Source organism: Pipistrellus kuhlii, unplaced genomic scaffold (genome assembly GCF_014108245.1).
Source record: "Pipistrellus kuhlii isolate mPipKuh1 unplaced genomic scaffold, mPipKuh1.p scaffold_m20_p_15, whole genome shotgun sequence".
NCBI classification, from domain to species: Eukaryota; Metazoa; Chordata; class Mammalia; order Chiroptera; family Vespertilionidae; genus Pipistrellus; species Pipistrellus kuhlii.
In genome coordinates, this window is record NW_023425460.1 from 46,221,031 (window position 1) to 46,241,111 (window position 20,081).

The following is a 20,081-nucleotide window of genomic DNA, read 5'->3' on the forward strand; positions in this document are numbered from 1 at the left end:
GGGTTCCCGGTTCAATTCTGGCCAAGGGCACATGCACAGGGTGCGAGCTTGATCCCCAGTAGGGGGCGTGCGGGAGGCAACCCATCAATGATTCTCTCTCATCATTGATGTTTCTCTCTCCCTCTCCCTTCCTCTCTGAAAGCAATTAAAACATTAAAAAAAGAAGAAGAAGAAAAATGGCCTAAGAACATGAGCTAGCCCTTCAGAGAGAGAGAACTGGTTAACAAGGAACAAATGCTAAGCGTCCCTGGGCGAAGAAATGCAATTAAAATAATGAACATTGAAACCCAATTTTTTTCCTTTTTTTTTTAAGATGAGAAGAAAATGTGCGGAATGTTCAGAGAACAGCGTGTCTTCGGCTAGGTCACTGCCTCCCTATGCCTGCCCAGCTCCGAGCCATCTGAACCTCTGCTGTCCACCTCCCCACCCTGCGGTCGACTCCCACTGCCCCTCCTGAGGAGGGCGCCCCCCTGCGGGGCCTGGGGTGCGGGGCCAGGCAAAGGCTCCTGGGAGCCCAGGGGGAGGGGCCAGAACTCAGAGATTTGTGAAGAAGCCAGCAGCCTGTGAGGGGCGAGGGGCGAGGGAAATGGCTGCAGAGGGAGCCACACAGGGCAGCACCCAGGGTCCGGGATGCCCGGCTGTGCTGCCCCTGGCAGGAGCCCCAGGACCCCCTGAGCCGGCAGACCGGCTCCCACCCCAGCTGCACCTGGCCTGGCCCCAGCGGGAGGCGTGCAGGAGGCAAGGGATCAGTGATTCTCTCTCATTGATGTATCTATCTATCTCTTTATTTCTGAAATCAATTGTGTGTGTGTGTGTGTGTGTGTGTAATTATTATTATTATTATTATAACTAGCAATATGCTCCAGGCCAAGTCTCCCGTCTCAGCGGGGCTGGCGGGCAGCCTCTCTGAGTCCAGCTGAGAAAAATGGGGAAGCAGAGGCTTTGCACACGAGCCCCATGGACCTGCGTCAGCCCCAGACCCGAGGGGAGCAGCTGAAAGGCAGGAGACAGGATCCCCAGGAATGACCCCCCCCCCCACGCTCCCCCCTCCGTGCAGGTTTGGTTTGGAGTGAAAACCAGCTTCCCTGCTGCCGCCTGCCTCTGCGCGGAGGGACGTGGAGGTCCGCGGAGGTCCGCGGGGCGGGGACGAAGGCGGTGTGCGGGGCAGCTGCGCTCTGATGTCTGAGGGCCGCAGACAGCGCCCAGGCAGGATTAGGCCGGATCAGGAGGGGCGTGGTCAGGCCGAGGCCCGGAGCGAGCCGTCTACTGTTTCAGACTCCGGCTGCAGGCGTGTGCCACGTGGACCGAGAAACGCAGCTGGGCCCCGGGTTTGGCTGAGTGGATAGAGGGTTGGCTCAAACACGGAAGGGTCCTGGGTTCGATTCCAGTCCGGGGCACATAGCTTGGTTGCAGGCTCAATTCCCGGCCCGGGGCCAGGTTGTGTGGGGCAACCAATCGATGGGTGTCTCTCACCTGGATGTCTCTCTCTGTCTCTCCTGGTCCCTTCAGCTCTTTCCAAAAATGAATGGAAAACGTCCTCGAGTGAGGGTTAACAACCACAACAATCTACAGAATAAAAGCCTGAGCGACCTTCCCGGCAGAAAGACCGGAACGACCGGTTGCTATGATGCGCACTGACCAGCAGGGGCAGACGCTAACGCAGGAGCTGCCCCCTGGTGGTCAGGGCGCTCCCACAGGGGGAGTGTCGCTCGGCCAGAAGCCGGGCTCATGGCTGGCGAGCGCAGTGGTGGTGATGGCGGGAGCCTCTCCCACCTCTGAGGCAGCGCTAGGAGCAGTGAGCCCAGCGGTGAGGAGTGAGCGGGCGGGCGGGAAGGAGCCACGAATCCCGGGTTGCCAGAGGACGTCAGGGGATTGGGCCCACGCTGGCAGGTGGACATCCCCCGAGGGGTCCCGGACTGCCAGAGGGCACAGGTCAGGCTGAGGGCTGCCCCCCCAGCCCCCACTCAGTGCATGAATTTTGTGCACTGGGCCTCTAGTATAATAAATAAATAAGTGATTTATTGGAAAATAAAAGAAAAGGAAAGGAAAGAGAAAAGAAAGAGAAGAGACGAGACGAGACGAGGAGAGGAGAGGAGAGGAGAGGAGAGGAGAGGAGAGGAGAGGAGAGGAGAGGAGAGAAGAGGAGAGAAGAGGAGAGAAGAGGAGAGAGGAGAAGAGACAAGACACTTGGGGCCCAGCTAAGCGAGGCCTGCTGCTCTCGCCCCTGCCAGGAGAGGCAGCACTCTTGGACGTGACCTCCCCTCTGGTCTGGAGGCGGAGTGGGACCCGGTTCCTCACTCAGGTTTCAGAGCTCAGACAGCTGTGAGCAGAGACCGGCGTTGTCCCGTGTTCTGCTTGGAAAGGATGGAGGAGAAGCGGCGTCCGGTGCTGGGCCTCGGCCGAGCCGTCCCTCCCTGGGCTGCAGGGAAGCCTAGAAGCCCTACGTGTGCGGTGTTTGGGCCGTAACGCGCCCAGTCAGTCAGTGTCATTGCCATTGTCACGGCAGCGCTGGGGCCTGGCCGGCCGGCCGGCCGCTCCCCGGAGCGTCTGCTCTCGTATGAGAAAGAGAATGAGTATCTTACCGCCCCGCGCCCCCGCCCCCCGCCCCAGCCTACTGCGGGGCTGCCCGCCTGCGGGTTTGCGGGGGGAGGCTCAGAGGGACATTTGCCTCTAACCCCTCTCCCGCCCCCGTGCCTCTGCTAAGGAGGGGAGATCCCGTCACAGACCTGTGCGAAGGGGATTCACAGAAACAGCCCCCGGCCCGGAGCACCCCGAGCACTTCCTAAGGACTTTCCGGGGGGGTTGGGGGTGTGTGTGAGACGCCGCTCCCTCTGGAGGACCCGGCAGCCGCTCCTGGGCGTGTCCGGGCCTGTGGGTGTGTCTCCTCCTCTCTCCGCAGGGACCCCGATGTGTCACTGTCCAAAATAGAACTCAGAAGTAGGTCAAAGAGTGCGCCACAGAGCAGGTCACTGCCGAGAAGCGAAAACCGCAGCCGAGGCGGCTCGGCTCTGGGGGACGCCAGCTGAGACCTCTGTGTCCGCCCGGCTCAGGCCTGAGGCCACGGCGGGAGGAGGGGGGGGGGCTGACAGGAGTCACCCTGCTTCCCGTGGCGGGCGTGTGCGCTCCTGACTCCGGAAGGCCCCCCGGGACGGACAGCACGGAGTCTGAGGTCCAGGAAGCACAGCCCGGGCCTGGGCCCACACTCCGGGTGGGGACGAAAGAGCAGCGACTGGCCTGTGTCCATGCCTCGGGGCCGAAGGGGCCAGCTTTTGTGTCTGTGTGTGTGTTTTTAATATATTTTATTGATGTCAGAGAGGAAGGGAGAGGGAGATAGAAGCATCCATGAGGAGAGCGAGTCGTGGATCAGCTGCCTCCTGTAGGCCCCACAGTGGGGATGGAGCCCACAGCCCGGACCTGTGCCCCGACCGGGCATGGAGGGTGTCCTCCTGGTGCACACGTTGGTGCTCCACCAATGGGGGTCAGCGCCTGGGAGCCCCAAAGCAGTGCACTTGGACGTGAATCAGTGTGACATCACCTGCCCCCGAGGGACGCTGCGGCTCCTCGCTGCCGGAGAGGAGCCTGGGAGGGCCGGGCTGGCGGCTCCTCCCCAGCGGCTCCCGCTTCCTCGCCTCTGGGGGCCGGGTTCCCACGGGGCGCACGAGGCTGACTGCACCCCCTTATAGCCCCCCCCCGCCCCGCAATGAGACAGCGTTTCCGGGTGAGCAGGATCCGTGTTTCCCAGGACCAGAGCTCAAAGGGTTTCCCGGCAGCTCCCAGGGGGCAGGGGCTCCCGAATGGGCGGGATGACCGTGTTTTGAAAAACCGTCACATTGGGTTTGGGGGCCTCGGCTGTTCCGCGCGGCGCCGAGTTCCCGGTTTCAGCGGCTCTGACTCGCTGCCGGCTGGTCGCTCTCCGCAGCCAGCCTCCCGTCCGCGGTCGGGACTGTGTGAGCCTCTTGTTACGTCCGAAGAGAAGAGCAGGAGCAGCAGGCTCCGCTGCAGCCGGAGACTTTGGAAAAGGAAACCACGAGCCGGACGGACTGCCGGCTCCGGGACGGCTGTCCGACGGCTGTGCCTTCGCGGGGAGGCGGCGTCACCGAGGCGCCCGGAGAAAGACTCAGGGCAGTACCCACCCGTCCCCCGGACCCTCCCCGGCCACCGGGCACCGGGGCGGACCGGACGGCGGGCCGTGGGGAGAGGAGGCCACACGGGCACAGGGCACCCCTTACCCAGTCCCGGAAGCTGGGTCCCTTCTGTCTGCCAGGCTGCGGGGGAGGCTGCGAGGGAGGGTGCGGGGGGGGGGGGGGGGGGGGGGGGGGGGGGAGGCTGCGGGGGAGGCTGCTGGGGGAGGCGGGGCCTGAGACACAGCGAGCCAGGCCAGGGCCGGCCTCCAGGGGGCGCTGTCTGAGGAGGCAGACAGACTCCCACGGCGGTCACTCAGGGCGAGTGGTCAGCACCGGAGCAGCGGCCGCCTCTATTGGCCGCAGACGCAGGGCAGACGCCCGAGGACAGGCCTGCTGCCGGGAGGGGAGACGCGTGTCCTCATGCTGGGAGACGCACATGGAGAACCAGGACGTGCTAAACACTCGCTTTTCTTTTTTTTAAATATATTTTATTGATTTTTCACAGAGAGGAAGAGAGAGGGATAGACAGTTAGAAACATCGATGAGAGAATCATCGATCAGCTGCCTCTTGCACACCCCACACTGGAGATGTGCCTGCAACCAAGGTACATGCCCTTGACTGGAATCGAACCCGGGACCTTTCAGTCCGAAGGCCGACGCTCTGTCCACTGAGCCACACCGGTTTCGGCTTGCTTTTCTTTTTTTAAGGTATATTTTTAGCCGAAGCTGGTGTGGCTCAGTGGATAGAGCATCGACCTACAGACTGAAGGGTCCCGGGTTCTATTCCGGTCAGGGGCATGAATCTTGGTTGTGGGCACATCCCCATTGGGGGGTGTGCAGGAGGCAGCTGATCAATGTTTCTCTCTAATTGATGTTTCTGACTTTCTGTCCCTCTCCCTTCCTCTCTGTAAAAAATCAATGAGACATATTAAAATAAAATAAAATTTTGTGTATATATATATATATATATATATATATACACACAATATACACACACACACACACACACACACACATACAGGCTTGGGGTGAGATGGACCGGCCCTGGTGACTGATGAGAAGGGCAGGGCGGAGGGAGAGGGAAGGAAGTGGTCAGCCGTGACTCGCATCCTCAGGGAGGAATGAATCGGAGGGTCCTTGGTTCAGACAGGCTGCGCCTCCTCCAGCTTTGCATCAGTGGGCAGGCCACCCAGGGCCTTTGTTCCCGTCTCCGGGAGATCCGGGGACAGGCCAGGATTGGGGTGATGGGGGCCTGGGGGCCGGGGCAGGGCAACCGCAGCTGGTGGCTGGGCGGATGGGTGTAGGGCTTCTCTATCCCAGGGCCAGGGTGGTGAGAGCGGACCTGGGGCCTGTCCCTCACCTCCAGCCCAGGACGCGGGGGCAGCTCTGGGAGGCCTGGTCAGCTTCTTTCCTTTATGTTTAGACGGGCCCCGGGCAGGGATGGCGGGGAAGTCCCGGGGAGGACAGGCAGGAGCAGGGGGGCAGGGTGCTGCGGTGTGTCCCCTGACGGGCTGGCTGGGTGAAGGCAGGGAGGCTGCTGGTCGGTCGGTCAGGATGTGGTGATGCTGACAAAGGCCAGAGGCCTGGAAACTGCTGCACGGTCAGTGAGATCAGCCCCGGCCAGCGCAGGGCAGGGCCCAGGCCGGGAGCTGAGCTGGCTCTCCTGCCTGACCCCTCCGGTCAGTCACCCGGAGGAAGGGGCGGCCTCAACGGCCCCCAGGACGCAGAGCCCAGAAACCGGAGCCGTGGGGGCCACTGACATCCGGGAAGTGAGTTCAGACAAGGACAAGAAGGAAAAGGCTGCCTGTGCCCAGGCGGAGGCACGCCCAGCAGATTCCCACCCCCCTCCCCCCTCCCCCAGAACCACCCAGAGCCTCGCCCTCCCTCATCCCCTCTCTCCCCTCCCCCCAGCACCACCCAGAGCCTCGCCCTCCCCCCTCCCCCCTCCCCCAGCACCACCCAGAGCCTCACCCTCCCCCTGCCCCCCTCCCCCCTCCCCCAGCACCACCCAGAGCCTCGCCCTCCCCCGCCCCCCTCCCCCAGCACCACTCAGAGCCTCCCCCTCCCCCTGCCCCCTCCCCCTCCCCCAGCACCACCCAGAGCCTCGCCGTCCCTCCTCCCCCCTCCCTCAGCACCACCCAGAGCCTCGCCCTCCCCCTCCCCCTCCCCCCTCCCCCAGCACCACCCAGAGCCTCGCCCTCCCCCGCCCCCCTCCCCCCAGCCAGAGGGAACCAGCCCAGCCTCTGATGTGGAGTTAGAGGCCTGGGGGTGAGGGGGAGCAGGGAGGACTCACAGTGGCCTCCATGATTTAGGAGAAAGCGACCCTGGGCAGGACCGAAGGGGCACACACCTGGTTAGAGAGTGAGAATGGGACCCTGGGGCAGGCCAGAGAAATGGGGGTTTGCCTGAAGCCGTGAAGGGAAGCACAGGAGGCCAGTTGTTTGCAGTTTCCAGAGCACAGAACGGCCCTGCCCGGCAGGCGGGGCTCAGTGGCTGAGCTTGCCCTGTGAACGAGGAGGTCGCAGTGCGATCCTGGCCAGGAGACATGGCTGGGTTTCGGCTTGACCCCCGTGTGGGGTGTGCAGGAGACAGATTCCCTCATCATTGACGTTTCTCTCCCCCTTCCTCTCTGACGTCCATGGGAATACATGGTTACAAAGGGGCTCTTTGTGGGGGGCGGGCAGTGAGTCCCATCACAGCAGACACACCGAAGGACGAGGTGGACGGCCCATGGCAGGTGCCACCGATGCGGACAGACCGGGGCGGGGAGAGCCGGCCTTTCTATCTCTTCTGACCTGGGACCCCCAGGAGCCCCTCAGCCCCCGAGACCTTCCTTCCTCAGGGTTCCAGTGGCTCCTCTGGCCAGAGGAGGCCCCGGGAGCAGGCTGCCGAGGCAGGGCCACTGCCTGTGACGTGAGGGGAGCCCCCGGAAGAGGCGTGGACCCCACGTGACTGCGGGCTGGGAGGGTGGTGAGGTTCAGTCTCCCCTAGAGGAGAGGAGAGAAAGGTTTCTCAGAACCGTAACCGGGGCCATGGCGTGTTTGTCTCCCCGCACGCGGTGCTGTGCGGAGGAGGAGGGGCGGTGGGCTGCGTCACGTCGGAAGGAGGCCCCCTCGCTGGCGCGGGGTCAGGCGCTGCCCGGGACCCGGCCCGGGGGAAGCTGCCCCCACCCCTCCCCCGCGGGTCCCCCGCTGAGCGCACGTCCCTGGGTAAGAAAGGAGCGCCTGTTGGCTGTGCGCGCCCGGAATAGCACACAGGAAGCCGAGCTGCCGAGGTCGCTGCTTCCGGCAGGAAGGGACCACGGCCATCCATCTGCAGCTGGAGCGGCAGCCCTGGCCTCTGACCCCGCCTGGACCGAACAATCCAGGGGCCCCCCTTCCTGCGGACGGGCAGGCAGAGTCCCGCCCGAGGCCGGCCGCAGGGCCAGGCTCGCCTTCTGCCTGTGGCGGTGCCTCCCCGGAGGAGGCAGGCGTCCGGATGGAACGGAGGGGGCGAATTGGAAGCGGAGACATCGAGGCCGTAGCTAGGAGTTCCTGTCCTGTCGCTCTTTCCCCTCCCTGCTCCGGCGGTTCGGTTTCCTTTGGTCAAACACAGCCCAGGACCGTCTTGGGACAGAGTGAGAGCTCCTTGGAGAGAACTTTGCAACTTCCAGGTTAAAAAAAAAAAGGACTTGTGCAGCCAAGAGCAATGGCAAATATTAGAAAAGAAACGGATGAAGGCCGGCCCAGGGCGGCACTGTGCGCTCCGCTATGCGGCGCCTGTAACCAGCAGCAATGATGCGGGCGGCCCGGAGCCGCACTCACCTCACAGCAGGCCTGCCCGCTGGCCCCGCAGGAAACCTTTCTACTTCTCCGTCCTGGGGTTTCTGAAGCTGGGAAAGGAGAGTGTCAGAACCACCCGCGTCCTTGCTAAAACTTCCAAGAAGGACCTGCAGTGCCAGTGCCCGGGTGTGTGTGTATGTGTGTGTGTGTGTGTGTGTGTGTGTGTGTGTGTGTGTGTGTGTGTGTGTGTGTGAATGTGTGTGTGAGTGTGTGTTTGTGTGTGTGTGCTTGTGTGTTTGTGTGTGTGTGAGTGTGTGTGTGTGTTTGTGTGTGTATGTGTATGTGTGTTTGTGTGTGTGAGTGTGAATGTGTGTGTGTGAGTGTGTGTTTGTGTGTGTGTTTGTGTGTGTGTGTGTTTGTGTGTGTGAGTGTGTGTATGTGTGTAGGTGTGTGTGTGTGTGTGTGTGTTTGTGTGTGTGTGTGTGTGTGTGTGTGTGTGTGTGTGTGTTGACTTCTTAACCAGCAGGTGGCCCGGGAAGCACTGCCTCTGCTCTCCGAGGCCCACCGGCTCCAGGAGGTCTATGTTTCTCGGGACCCGGGCTGACCCTACAGCTCGAAGCTAGAGCTACAGACACAGGCCGAGGGCAGGCATCCGGTGTGGCCCCAGGAAAGCAGCTGAGCCCTGTGCCGGCGGTGTCCGCATCCACCCCTCTCCTCGTCCACCCCTGGCGTTGGGATCGTCAGTGGAATCCTGCATGGAAGCACTTGAGCCATATACGCTGACTTGGTGGAGAGCACAACAAATAATGTCCCGGTTAACAACCAGGTTATGGGTAAACAGGTTAGGTAACCAGCTCGGATGGCTCAACAGCCGTGGTTCCTCAGTCTGTCCTTGGAAGGCAAGAGGCATTTCTCAGGGTTCGCTTTCCAGGCCCTACCTCCGAGTTGCCGATGGCTGCTGGAGCAAGTGGGTGAACGAAGAGAGGACCCCGCAGAGCGGGCTGGACTCCCCTGCCGTCTCAGGTGGAGTGTCCAGCTGCCTGGCCTTGCGAGGGGGACTCTTGGACCAGTTCTGATGGCTTTAAAAATAATATATATTTTTTATTTTTTAAATATATTTTTATTGATTTCAGAGAGGAGGGACAGGGAGAGAGAGATAGAAACATCAATAATGAGAGAGAATCATGGGTCGGCTGCCTCCTGCACACCCTCTTCTGGCGATGGAGCCTGCAACCTGGGCATGTGCGCTGACCGGGAATCGAACCATGACCTCCTAGTCCCGTGGTCGGCAAACTGAGGCTCTCGAGCCACATGCGGCTCTTTGGCCCCTTGAGTGTGGCTCTTCCACAAAATACCACGGCCTGGGCGAGTCTATTTTGAAGAAGTGGCATTGGAAGAAGTTTAAGTTTAAAAAATGTGGCTCTCCAAAGAAATTTTAATCGTTGTGCTGTTGATATTTGGCTCTGTGGACTGATGAGTTTGCCGACCACTGCCCTAATTCATAGGTCAAGCTCAGCCACTGAACCTTGAGGGCTGGGCGGTGGCTTTTTTAAAAGGCTTGCTCTTTGTTGGGGGGGGGGGGATTGCCTTGGGAACACGGGGGACATTCGGGGGTGGGGAGGAGGTGGGGGAACAGTTCCCTTCCGGGAGGGAGAGGTGCTGAGAAGGAATGTCCTCACATGTCGGCCACCTGCCTCTGAGAGCGCGGCGCGGGGCCCGGCAGGCTGGCCCAGGTGGTTCTCCCCGCCGGCTCCACAGCGGGATCACCTGCTCTAAGGATCTTCTCCGCGGGACTCTCAGACCCCCGAGGAGAGTCTGAGGGTGATGATCTGGGTGGGGCGGGGTGGGGAGGGGGCAGCATTAGCTCCTTAACTCTCTGGGTCTAAGCTAAGGTGACCAGACGTCCCGATTTTCAACAATTGGTCCTGCGTCCTGAGGCGTTTTTAAAAAACAGTTAAATTGTTAAGAATTGGGACTGTCCCGCCAAAAGTGGGATGTCTGGTCACCTCAGTCTAAGAAGTCACAAGGTGGGGAACGGGCAGAGTCCACAGGCGGGTGACAGCGTCCCGGACACCCAGCTGCGTTAGTCTGAGGCCCGCTTCGCTGCTGCTCTCCGGGGACCCCGGGGCCACGTCCCCTGACCCTAAGCCAGGCTCACTGCTGGGAGAGGAGGAGACCACCAAGGACTGGGGTGGGAAGGCAAGGCCCTCCGCTCACTGGTGTTTCCCAAACGCCCCGTGCTCCCCAGAGAGTCTCATTCCAAAGGCGAGAGTGAGCCCAGGACCTGTCTTTTTTTTTTTTTAATAACTTTTTTTTATTGATTATGATATCACATAATTTGTCTTCACCTCCCCATTCCCATCCCAAACCCCTCCCCATATATGCCCCACCCCCCTGTTGTCCATGGCCACTGGCCAGGCCCATATGCATGCACACAAGTCCTTTGGTTGATCTCTGGGACCTGTCTTTTTAAGCCAAACCCAGATCCTTTCTCAGAATTGGGGAAGTCTTTTCTGGGCCCAGGCCATAGACAAGAAACCAGAGTCCCTGGTACCGAAGTCCAATCTGCGGCCACACCTCCAACCCTGTGCCCGCCTGCACGTCCAGGGTGAGTGCTCAGGCCCCAGAGGTGCACCTGGGGGCTCCGGGGCCAGCCGGGGACCCCCGCCGGCTGGAGGCCGCCTCTCAGAGCCGCTACCTGGGTCCCGCGAGCTCCCTGCGAGCCCAGCCGGCTGCAGCGAGCCGCCGAGTCATCCTTTCCAGCCCGGCTGGAAAAGCTGGACCGGCCGCCGCCGCGTGTGCTTTCCTGGCAGCCGGCGCGGGCCGCGGCCACATCATCCCGGGGCGGGGATGCGCGCTCGGGCCACGTCTGTGCCGCCGGCAGGGCCGCCCGGGGTGGGCGAGCGGCTGGGGGCGGGACCTGGCCGGGACCCCGCGCGGGCTCTAGGACCCGCGGGACGCCGGCGGCGGCGGGGAGACAGATTTGCTCCGTGGGGACGGGACGGGCCGCCGGCCGCGGGTCCGGGTCCGTCTCTCCGGCTCCGCGCTCGCTCAGGACCTCCGCGGGCCGCGCCAGCCGCTCTGCGGAAAGTTTGTGAATGTGAAAGCCTGGCCCGGTCCGGAGCCGACTCCCCCGATCCCCCGGAGGGAACCCCGGGCCCGCCGCCCGGCGCGCTCGCCGCCCGCGTGGCATGGTGCGCGCCCGCCGCGGGGCACGGGGAGCCGCTGCCGGAGGCGGAGACCATGGCCGCGCGCCCCCCGCCCGCGCCCCCCGCCCGCGCCCTGCTGCTCGGCCTGGCCGCCGCCCTGCTGGCGCCCCGCGCCGCCGCCCGAGGTGAGTCCCGCCGGCCGCCCGGTCCGGGTCGGTCCCGCCCTCCTCTCCCTCCGGCCGCCTAGGTCCTGGGCACCTCGCGGGCACTGGGGGTGGCGGCGCCGGGGAGCGGGGCTGCCCGGCCAGGAGCGCACCGGGGCGCACGGCGGAGGCCCCGGGGCTCCGGCTACCGGCACGGAAGGGACCCCCACCCGCAAGGCCACCCCCACCCGCCCGCCACCGCCAGGTGCCAGTTCCCGGAGCGGGAGGGGGAGTTGGCTGCGGCCCCAGCACGCAGCCCAGAGGCTCCGCAGGGCTTGCCGTCCCCTCCCTCCCCGAGGTCTGTGTCTTGACAGTTAGGTCCACGTGTCTCCCGGAGGGTGCCCCGGGGCCAGCTCACCCTGTCCCTGGGGGACGCCCCGACGCCAGGCCCTGGGCAGACTCTGCACCAGGCTCCCTCCCCCGGCCTCTCCCTTCTCTTAAAACGGACTTGTTTTCTGTGGTTTTCTCTTCCTCTCCGTTCATCCCGGGGCGCTCCCAGCGGTCCGGGGTGGCCAACCGTGAGCAGAGTTTTCTCTGCCGGGGGTGGGTTCCCGGGCGGCGGGGGAGCCCTGGAGCCAGGGCTGGCGTGGGAGCCACGTGTGGAGGCAGCAGCTGTGTGACAGCCGCACCCGGCTCCCCGGAGGGCACCTGTGGGCCCAGCAGGTGTCTTTGCACAATTCGGGGCTTCCCCGTCGCAGCGCCGCCTCTCCGCCGCTAGGGGCGCTGTGGGCCCGCCAGAGGATGGCTGGCTGTGGGGGGTGGGTGGCACCAGGAGGGCTCTGTGCACAGGCTGCTCCTCAGCCACTGGCTCCATCACACCCCGTCCCACCTTGTCCCACCTTCTGGTACGTCTTACTCTGCAGCCGCCGCCCTCCACGCCCACCGCACCCCTGTGATGTGGCAAAACCCCAGCTCGCCCCAAAATCCACGGGCAAGCCAGAGCCCGGGAGGAGGGATGGCCAGGCTGCGGGAAGCCAGGGAGAAGCCAGGAGACGGCCGGGCAGGGACCCTGCCGACGGATCAGACAGAGTTTTGAAAGACTTTTGTACAAACGAGTCCCTGTGAATGTTTCCTGAGAGAGAACTTTTTAAAAACGGAAACAGAATCCCAGAGTGGACTCGGCCCGCGCTCCGAACAAACAGAGCCGAGGCCACTGAGCGTGGGTGAGAGGTTTTAGACGAAAACCTGTCCTCAGTCAAGCAATCCTGGGAAGGCGTTTCGCGGAGGGAGGGGGCTGTGATGTTGTGACTGCAGCTTTGGGGGACTTTTCCTAAGGGGGGCGGGGGGGGCGGCAGAAAGCCGGCGGGTCGGGCTTCCTGCGATGGATGACCTGGGATTTTGCCGTTTCCTTACCCGCCTTCTCAGTGTCCCGTCCTAAGTCAACGGGCTCTCAATATGGAGTCTTCGATCCATCGAGGTTGTTCAAACACCCAAACGAATAAGGAAACATTTCTTCGTGTCGGCAAGAGAGAAGGAGGAACCCCTGTCTGTCAAAGACAGAGTCCAGCCTGGGGTGTGACCCCGAGCCCCAGAGCCTGCTGGGTGCCTGTCAGTGGCCGTCAGCCCCGACGGGTCCAAAACAGAGGCCTCGACCCCAAACCCTCTGCTTCTGATTCCCTCCTGCCCCAGGATGCCCAGCCCGGGAACGACACCTCAAACCTCTCCAGGTGCCTCATGGGAGCGCCCAGAGAGGACCCCGAAGCCGTCCCTTTCTCTCCATCAGCCACCAGCCTCCAGACACACTCCCGTCTCCCCTCTCTCCTTTCTGCGGAAGCTCTGGCCCCAGCATAGCAGCCCTCTCCGTCTGCTGCCCTCCCTGCCTGTCCTGCACCGCGTGCTCTTCCCTCCCACTGCCCGAGTCACCATCCTCAGCCATCAGCTGGACCACGCAGGCTTCCTGTTAACCCCAGTGCCTCTCCGTGGCTTCCTGTTAACCCCAGTGGCTCTCCGTGGCTTCCTGTTAACCCCAGTGGCTCTCCGTGGCTTCCTGTTTACCCCTGTGGCTCTCCGTGGCTTCCTGTTTACCCCTGTGGCTCTCCGTGGCTTCCTGTTAACCCCAGTGGCTCTCCGTGGCTTCCTGTTTACCCCTGTGGTTCTCCGTGGCTTCCTGTTTACCCCTGTGGCTCTCCGTGGCTTCCTGTTAACCCCAGTGGCTCTCTATGGCTTCCTGTTTAAAAACTCTCTCGTGGCTCTCTGTGGCTTCCTATTTACCCCCAGTGGCTCTCCGTGGCTTCCTGTTAACCCCAGTGGCTCTCCGTGGCTTCCTGTTTACCCCTATGGCTCTCCGTGGCTTCCTGTTAACCCCAGTGCCTCTCCGTGGCTTCCGTTACCCCCAGGCCTATCGTGCGCCTCTCCGTGGCTTCCTGTTACCCCCAGTGCCTCTCCGTGGCTTCCTGTTTACCCCCAGTGCCTCTCCGTGGCTTCCTGTTAACCCCAGTGGCTCTCCGTGGCTTCCTATTTACCCCCAGTGGCTCTCCGTGGCTTCCTGTTTAAAAACTCTCTCGTGGCTCTCCGTGGCTTCCTATTTACCCCCAGTGGCTCTCTGTGGCTTCCTGTTTAAAACTCTCTCATGGCTTTCCGTGGCTTCTTTTGGGGGGAAAAAAAACCCAAGCCTGTGGATGACCTAGTCTCTATCTTCCTCTTTGACCTTTTCCTTCCCATTCCGCTCACTCTGCCCAGCTGCACTGGCGTCTCTTCCTACCTGCCTTCCAAGAGAACATCACCATCCTTTTCAAAAGCAATCGTCACTGTTTGCACGGCGAGGGCTGCCAGCACTGCTCACAGCGGGCCACCCCTCGGTCTGTGATGATGGTATGGTGATGGTGAGGATGGTGGTGATCATAGTGATGGTGATGATGGTGATGATAGTGATGGTGATGGTGGTGATGGTGATGATGGTGATGGTGATGGTGCTGATGGTGATGGTGGTGGTGGTGGTGGTGATGATGGTGATGATGGTGATGGTGATGGTGCTGATGGTGATGGTGGTGGTGGTGGTGGTGGTGGTGGTGGTGATGGTGATGGTGATGGTGATGATGACTGGCACCTGGGGCCTGCATGCCTCCGGAAGTCAGTCATGCTTGAGCACCACACTCCTCACACACGTTTTCTTTCCCTCCCTGGTCGTTTGGCTCTTTTCCTCCCTTCCTTATAGAAACAAAAATTACATCCATTTTTCATGTTTTGAAACTTTCTCTTAAAGTTGTATAAATACTCCAAGTCATCATACACCTAATTAGATAGATGCCGCAGCTGTGGGAGCTGAGCATTTGTCAGGAATGTAGCTACAGCATCGGGGAGCGCATCCGCTCCTGGCGGGCATGACGCTGAAGGAACCCATCACCATGGCAGGAGAATCGTTTATTTGGAATCGGAGGGGTTCCTCTTTAGGCGGGACTGTCCCTGCAGCATCGTAATGACAGGCAGGTCTGAGGGGCATGTTCAGCTGTCACCTCCCTGCCGAATGGACAGCCTGCGGCCCCTGGCTGTGCGCCCACGAGGAGTCCTGTGAACCGCTGAGTGTGCGATCCTTAACCGTCAGCTCCCTGGACTGAGAGCGTGCCACTGACATACTCTAGACAGAATGCTTTAGGAAATGGTTTCTGTGCGTTTTTAGTAGCTGTTTCTTTTAACATTTTATTCAACCTGAAGTTTTTAGCCTGGCTGACGTGGCTCAGTGTTTGAGTGACAACCTGGGAACCAAGAGGTCATGGTTCGATTCCTGGTCAGGGCACATGCCCAGTGTGGGGCGTACAGAAGGCAGCGATCAGTGATCCTCTCTCATCATTGATGCTTCTCTCTCCTTCTCCCTCTCTCTGTCTCTGAAATAAAACAATGAGACAGAAACCACTGCAGTGTTCTTTCCAGCCGGTCACTGACACAAACTTCCCTGGGAGCGTGGGGCAGGGCTGTCCTGAGACCTTTGCACGCTCTGGCTCCTCCCACTCTCCTGGAAGGACCTTGCCCTTGGCCCTTCCACAGCCCTCTCCGCCTTCAAGGAGGGGCCAAGCCTCAGGGGTTGGACCTGCTCAGTGGCCGACGCTGGGCTGTCTCTAGGCCGCCCTATGGCGGGTACCAGATCCCAGCCTCGCCGCGACCAGCCCTCTGTGACCAAGACCACCGCCTGCAGAGAGTCACCACTGTAGCCAGGAGAGTGAGAGCTCATTGGGTGTTACACTGAGTGGCAATGGGGTTCAAACAAACTATTGTCCAGGGGAAATGTTCCCTCGGAACCCCACACTCTCCGACAGGCCTCCGTCCATCCTGCCTCGTCTTTCCTGTCAGTGTCTGTGTCATGCCAAGGCCACGGGAGATCTTGCTTCTAGGCAGCTGCGTGCACAGTGGGCATCTCGGGGGTAGCCCTGGACCTCCGTCTGCCTGTCCACCTGCTTCTGGAAGCTCTGGCCTCCCGGTCAGGTCAGGCGACCTGCCTGGACCTGTGGACAGACCTCCCACTCTGCCCAGCGGGCGAGGTGACCTCTGCCTGCAGCTGGGCCAGGAGAGCCCTGGGCTTGTGTTTTCTTTAATTGCCATTAAAGCGAGAGAGGGTGCACACTTCTCATTCCATTGATGGGCACGTGACCCTGAGTAGCATCTGAGAGCCTGGTTTTGCTTGTTTGTTTGTTTGTTTGTTTGTTTGTTTGTTTGTTTTTAAGATGTTTTCAGAGGGAAAGGGAGGTGGAGACGGAGAGAAACATCAATGGGGAGAGAGAACCATGGACCGGCTGCCTTCTTCATGCCCCCACTGGGATCAAGCCCTTAACCCCAGCATGTGCCTTGACCGGGAATCAAACTGTGACCTCCTGGTTCACAGGTCGATGCTCAACCACTGAGCCATGCTGGCCGGGCAAACTCATAGTATTTTAAAAGCACATTTTTCAGCTTGTGCGTATTTATTTTTAGAATACATTTCTCTATTGGTGGTTTACCATCAACCCACTGTAGAAGGAGCATGACAGTGGAGCCCAGATCCCAGCATGGAGGAGGTTTCTGAAGGGAATCGGGAAGTGAGTGCTGCTGGGGGTGTTAACGTAAATAAGAGCAGGGTGGCCTGATGAGGTGCGATTCTGGGAGATGGATAGTGAGGCCCGCAAGTTGGCATGCCCTGCTTTTCCTGTTTACATCCAATGGACAACTTAGGGTTAGGGGTGCCGACTCCCACCCGCTCCCTGCACGCATCCAAACGTCCGCTCTTAACTTTGACTCCTCCCAAATTTAACTGCTAATCACAGCCTACTCTTAACTGGAAGCTTACCAATAACATAAAGAGGCGATTAGCACAAATTTTGTATATGATATGTATTTAAGACTGCATTCTTACAATGCTAGGCTGGAGAAAAAACAGTATTAAGACGAAATACATTCACAATGTTTGTTGAAAAAAAAATCAGCCTATAGGTAGACCAGGTGAGGGTTGTTCAAGTCCCTGTTGTGGTATTTAAAGATCAAATCTGTGTATGTGTGTGTGTGAGAGAGAGAGGGGGGGGAGGGGGGGGGAGAGAAACAGAGAATAGTGCTGGGTTTGATTTCCTAATATTTTATAGAGGATTATGTCTAAGTTCATAAGATATATCGGTTTGTAATATTCTTATTAATCTCCTCATCGAGTTACTGAGGCCTCAGAGTGAGGAAGGTCTAACTTCCTCCTGTAGTTTGTGAAAGAGTTAGAGTAAGATTGTTATTATTTCTCTCTTAAGTGTCTGATAGAGTTCACCGGTGTGGCCATGAGGACTGGAGAGGGTTGTACACATGTGTGCGTGTGTGTGTGTATGGGTGAGGGTGGTGGAGGAGTTTAATCATGAATTCAGCGTCTTATCAAACACAAGGCCATCCAGATATGTTTCATTCTGTGCCAGTTTTGGTTGTGTCTTTCAAAGACCAGGTCCAAGTCATCTGAGTTAACGAGTTTATTGGCATTTGTTTTCATATTTTCTTATAATTTTAATGCCTGCATCCTCTATAATGATTACCCTCACCCGAATTCCTGAAATCTGCTAGTCATGCTTCCCTCGCCTTTCCTCCCATCTTGCTGAGAAGTGAGTGTGTTGTCGGTATTGCTAACAGCCTGGGTCTCACGGATTTCCTTTTTCCCCTTCTCTCGCCTTCCGAGTGTCTTTCCCTCCAGGTTTCCCATCTGCTCCTCCTGTAGCTTCTCATGGCGGGTCCTTAGGCTCCCGACACAGATCCTCTTCCCATTCCCGCCTAACCTTTGGAAATGTAACCATTCCCACTCCCGCTCCTTAGCTGCATATCGCAGTCTGAGACGCTGTGTTGTCCTTATACTTCAGTTCCAACCATCTCAGAACTTCTCTTGTGATGATTTTCTTTGACTCGGGGTTTTAGAATTCGTGGCCTGCCCCCCACAGACTTGAGGGTTTCTAAAAATGCCAAAGCACAGGTTCTGTGCTTCCCACCTTCACGGCCGTGGAGACAGGTCTCACACTCCAGCTGATCATCTGCCGGTGGCCGCCGACGGGCCGCGGAAAGGAACGCGTCTCCCGCAGCTGGGTCCCCTCCACCAACGGGCGTAGCCGTCTGGTGGCCCGGTCACATCTTCCGTGGACTCACCGGCGCTTTGTTCACCGTCTGTCCATCACCAGGATATCAGCATATGTCCTTGAACTCCAGTGGCTCCTGATCTGTTTCTCCTTTTATTTCTATCCGTTCTCTTCATGAATTTTGAAACTCTTACTAGGTCTCTACACATCTAGGATTGTTCTGTCCGCCCTTTATCCTTCCAACGTTGCCTCTTCCCCTGAGGTAGCAATTCTCTCCGTGTCTGCATTGACCGATGCTACGATGGCCACGTTTTGCTTCCTTAAGCACAGCGTAGGAGCATATAGGCACAGAGCATCTTTCCCCATTCTTCTTACTATTGTTTTTACTTTCATCGCATGTACTGATGCTGGAAGTGCGTGCCTTGTCAGCAGTAACCAGCTGACCTTGCGTTTTAATCTGCTCTGAGGGCCTCGGAACGGGACGTGTAATCCAATTACAGCTAATCTAATTATTCGCAAGGGGAGTCCGCCGCTCATTATCTTGCTGCTCCTTTTAAGTGGCCCCCTCGCATTTTTGCTTCTTTTTCTTGCTCTTCTTGTTTTCCTTTGGGTGGGGTGGTCTCAGCATTCCGTGTCTGAGCTCCGGTTCTGGATTAGATCAGGGTTCTCTGCAGCGGCTGCTGAGGGATGAGCTGCCGACCTCAGACTTACCGCCGTGATCCTGGGAGTCGGGGAAGGAGCCGGTGCTGCCAGGAGCCCGGCCGGCTCCACACTGCCACAGTCCTGGCACAAGTCCCCGGTCCCCGAACAGTTATTCTGAGAGAGAGAGAGAGTGAGAAGTCAGGACCCGCTTTCTTTGCAGAGGGCTCCCCAGTCGTGAGCACCGTTTCATTGCCGTTGACCTGAAACACGACCTGGGTCAGACCCTAACTTTGAGGCCAGGTTTGGGGTGAGGGCAGGTTTGGGGTGAGCGCCTCCATTCCGTTGGCTGCCTGTCGGGACACCACACCGCGTGCTCATCGATGGCCACTTGGTCGTCCTCAGACCCAGGGGGCCCAGAACGTGCCCCCATCTCCGGATCCCTGTGCCCCGTCGCTCTTTCCCACAGGAACCTGAGCTCAGCGCTGTGGCCGCGGCTCCCTGAGGTCGCTGCACACTCCGAGGGGGAACCCCGAGAGGACTCGGCCCGGCCGCGCTGGGCTGCGCTCCGCCTGCCAGAGGCTGCACCCTCTGTGCTCCTCCGCCTGCTCTCCGGAGGCCCTGCGCCGCCTGCCAGCGGCGTGACGGCTGTCAGCCATCGTCACGGGCCTCCGCCAGGTTTCCGGGCGAAGACCTTTCCCTTCACTTAATGCACCCACTGTTGGGGTTTTTGGCGTCTCCTAAGCAGCACCTCTCTTTGCCTCCTAATTAGCGCTCATTGACGGGGCAGGAGAGGAAAAGGCTGGTCGCTCCTGGAAAGCCAATAGAGACGCTGTGGCCGAGGGGGCTTGCTGGGTAGCCCGGATGTGAGGCCACCAGTCTTGCTGGACCGGATGGGATCCTGCCTCCCGGGGCCACTGCCCTTGGTGCCTGGCAGAAGGCGGCCAGAAGGAAGCACGGTCCACAGACAGGCCCACAGAGAGGAGGAGGACCCGGGGGAAACTGAGCCACAGGCCGGTCCCTCCTCCTGTCATCTTCCATCTTGTACATCCCTGTGCCCTCCCGGGGGAGGTGGGTGGGAGAGGAGGCCAGGGGCCAGCCCCTGCGCCCAGAAACAAGGAGGGGGGTTGGGTGGAGGGGTGGAGAAAAGGAGATCCTCCTTGAATAGTTCCTGTTGCAGTTGAGTTTGTCTTCCTTCTTCGTATCAATTGTTTGTGGTGCTATTTTGAATCGGGTTCCTGTGAAATTGAGGTCTTTGTCTCCTCTTAGTGATTTGTGAAGCACTGTTTATATATTACGGCCCTGATCTGCTGCGAGCCATCATTTTGGATGAATAACAGTGTGGTTCAGTTCTTACCTGCTTCTTTAGGTGATCTTTTCCTAGTTGTTTTTCTCTTCTTGTCATTATAAATGGGATAACAGTTTTATCCCAGTAATATTGTTTTCTTGTGCTGATTTATTTACATACATCCCGGGACGTGCCTGCTCACGAAAAGCCTCTTGCTGCTGTGAGTAGATGTGCGGTGGATTATTTTGGGTTCCCTGGGTGGTGAATCATGTCAGCTCTACATGACTCCTCTTTCTTGACATTTACTTTTCTGCATCTCCCGTGGCCGCTTTCTCGCCGCCTCTCCAGCACAGAGAACCGTTTTGGAAGCTGTTCGAGGAGCAAGCATCCCTCTGATGTGTGGCCTCTGCTGGAAAGGCC

The 20,081-nt window shown here is 59.6% G+C and overlaps 1 protein-coding gene across 2 annotated transcripts in view; it reads left to right on the forward strand.

The window, feature by feature from the left end:
- The first annotated feature begins 10,567 nt into the window (after positions 1-10,567).
- The window catches only part of ADAM12 (ADAM metallopeptidase domain 12), a 92,214-nt gene continuing 82,700 nt past the window's right edge, over positions 10,568-20,081 (forward strand). Inside the window, exon 1 of one of the 2 annotated variants that reach the window (XM_045582190.1) lies at positions 10,568-11,219. In XM_045582190.1, the coding sequence (XP_045438146.1) occupies positions 10,736-11,219 (484 nt within the window). In that variant the 5' untranslated portion in view covers positions 10,568-10,735. The remainder of the gene's footprint in view (positions 11,220-20,081) is intronic. The other variant, XM_036438015.2, reaches the window with a different exon arrangement.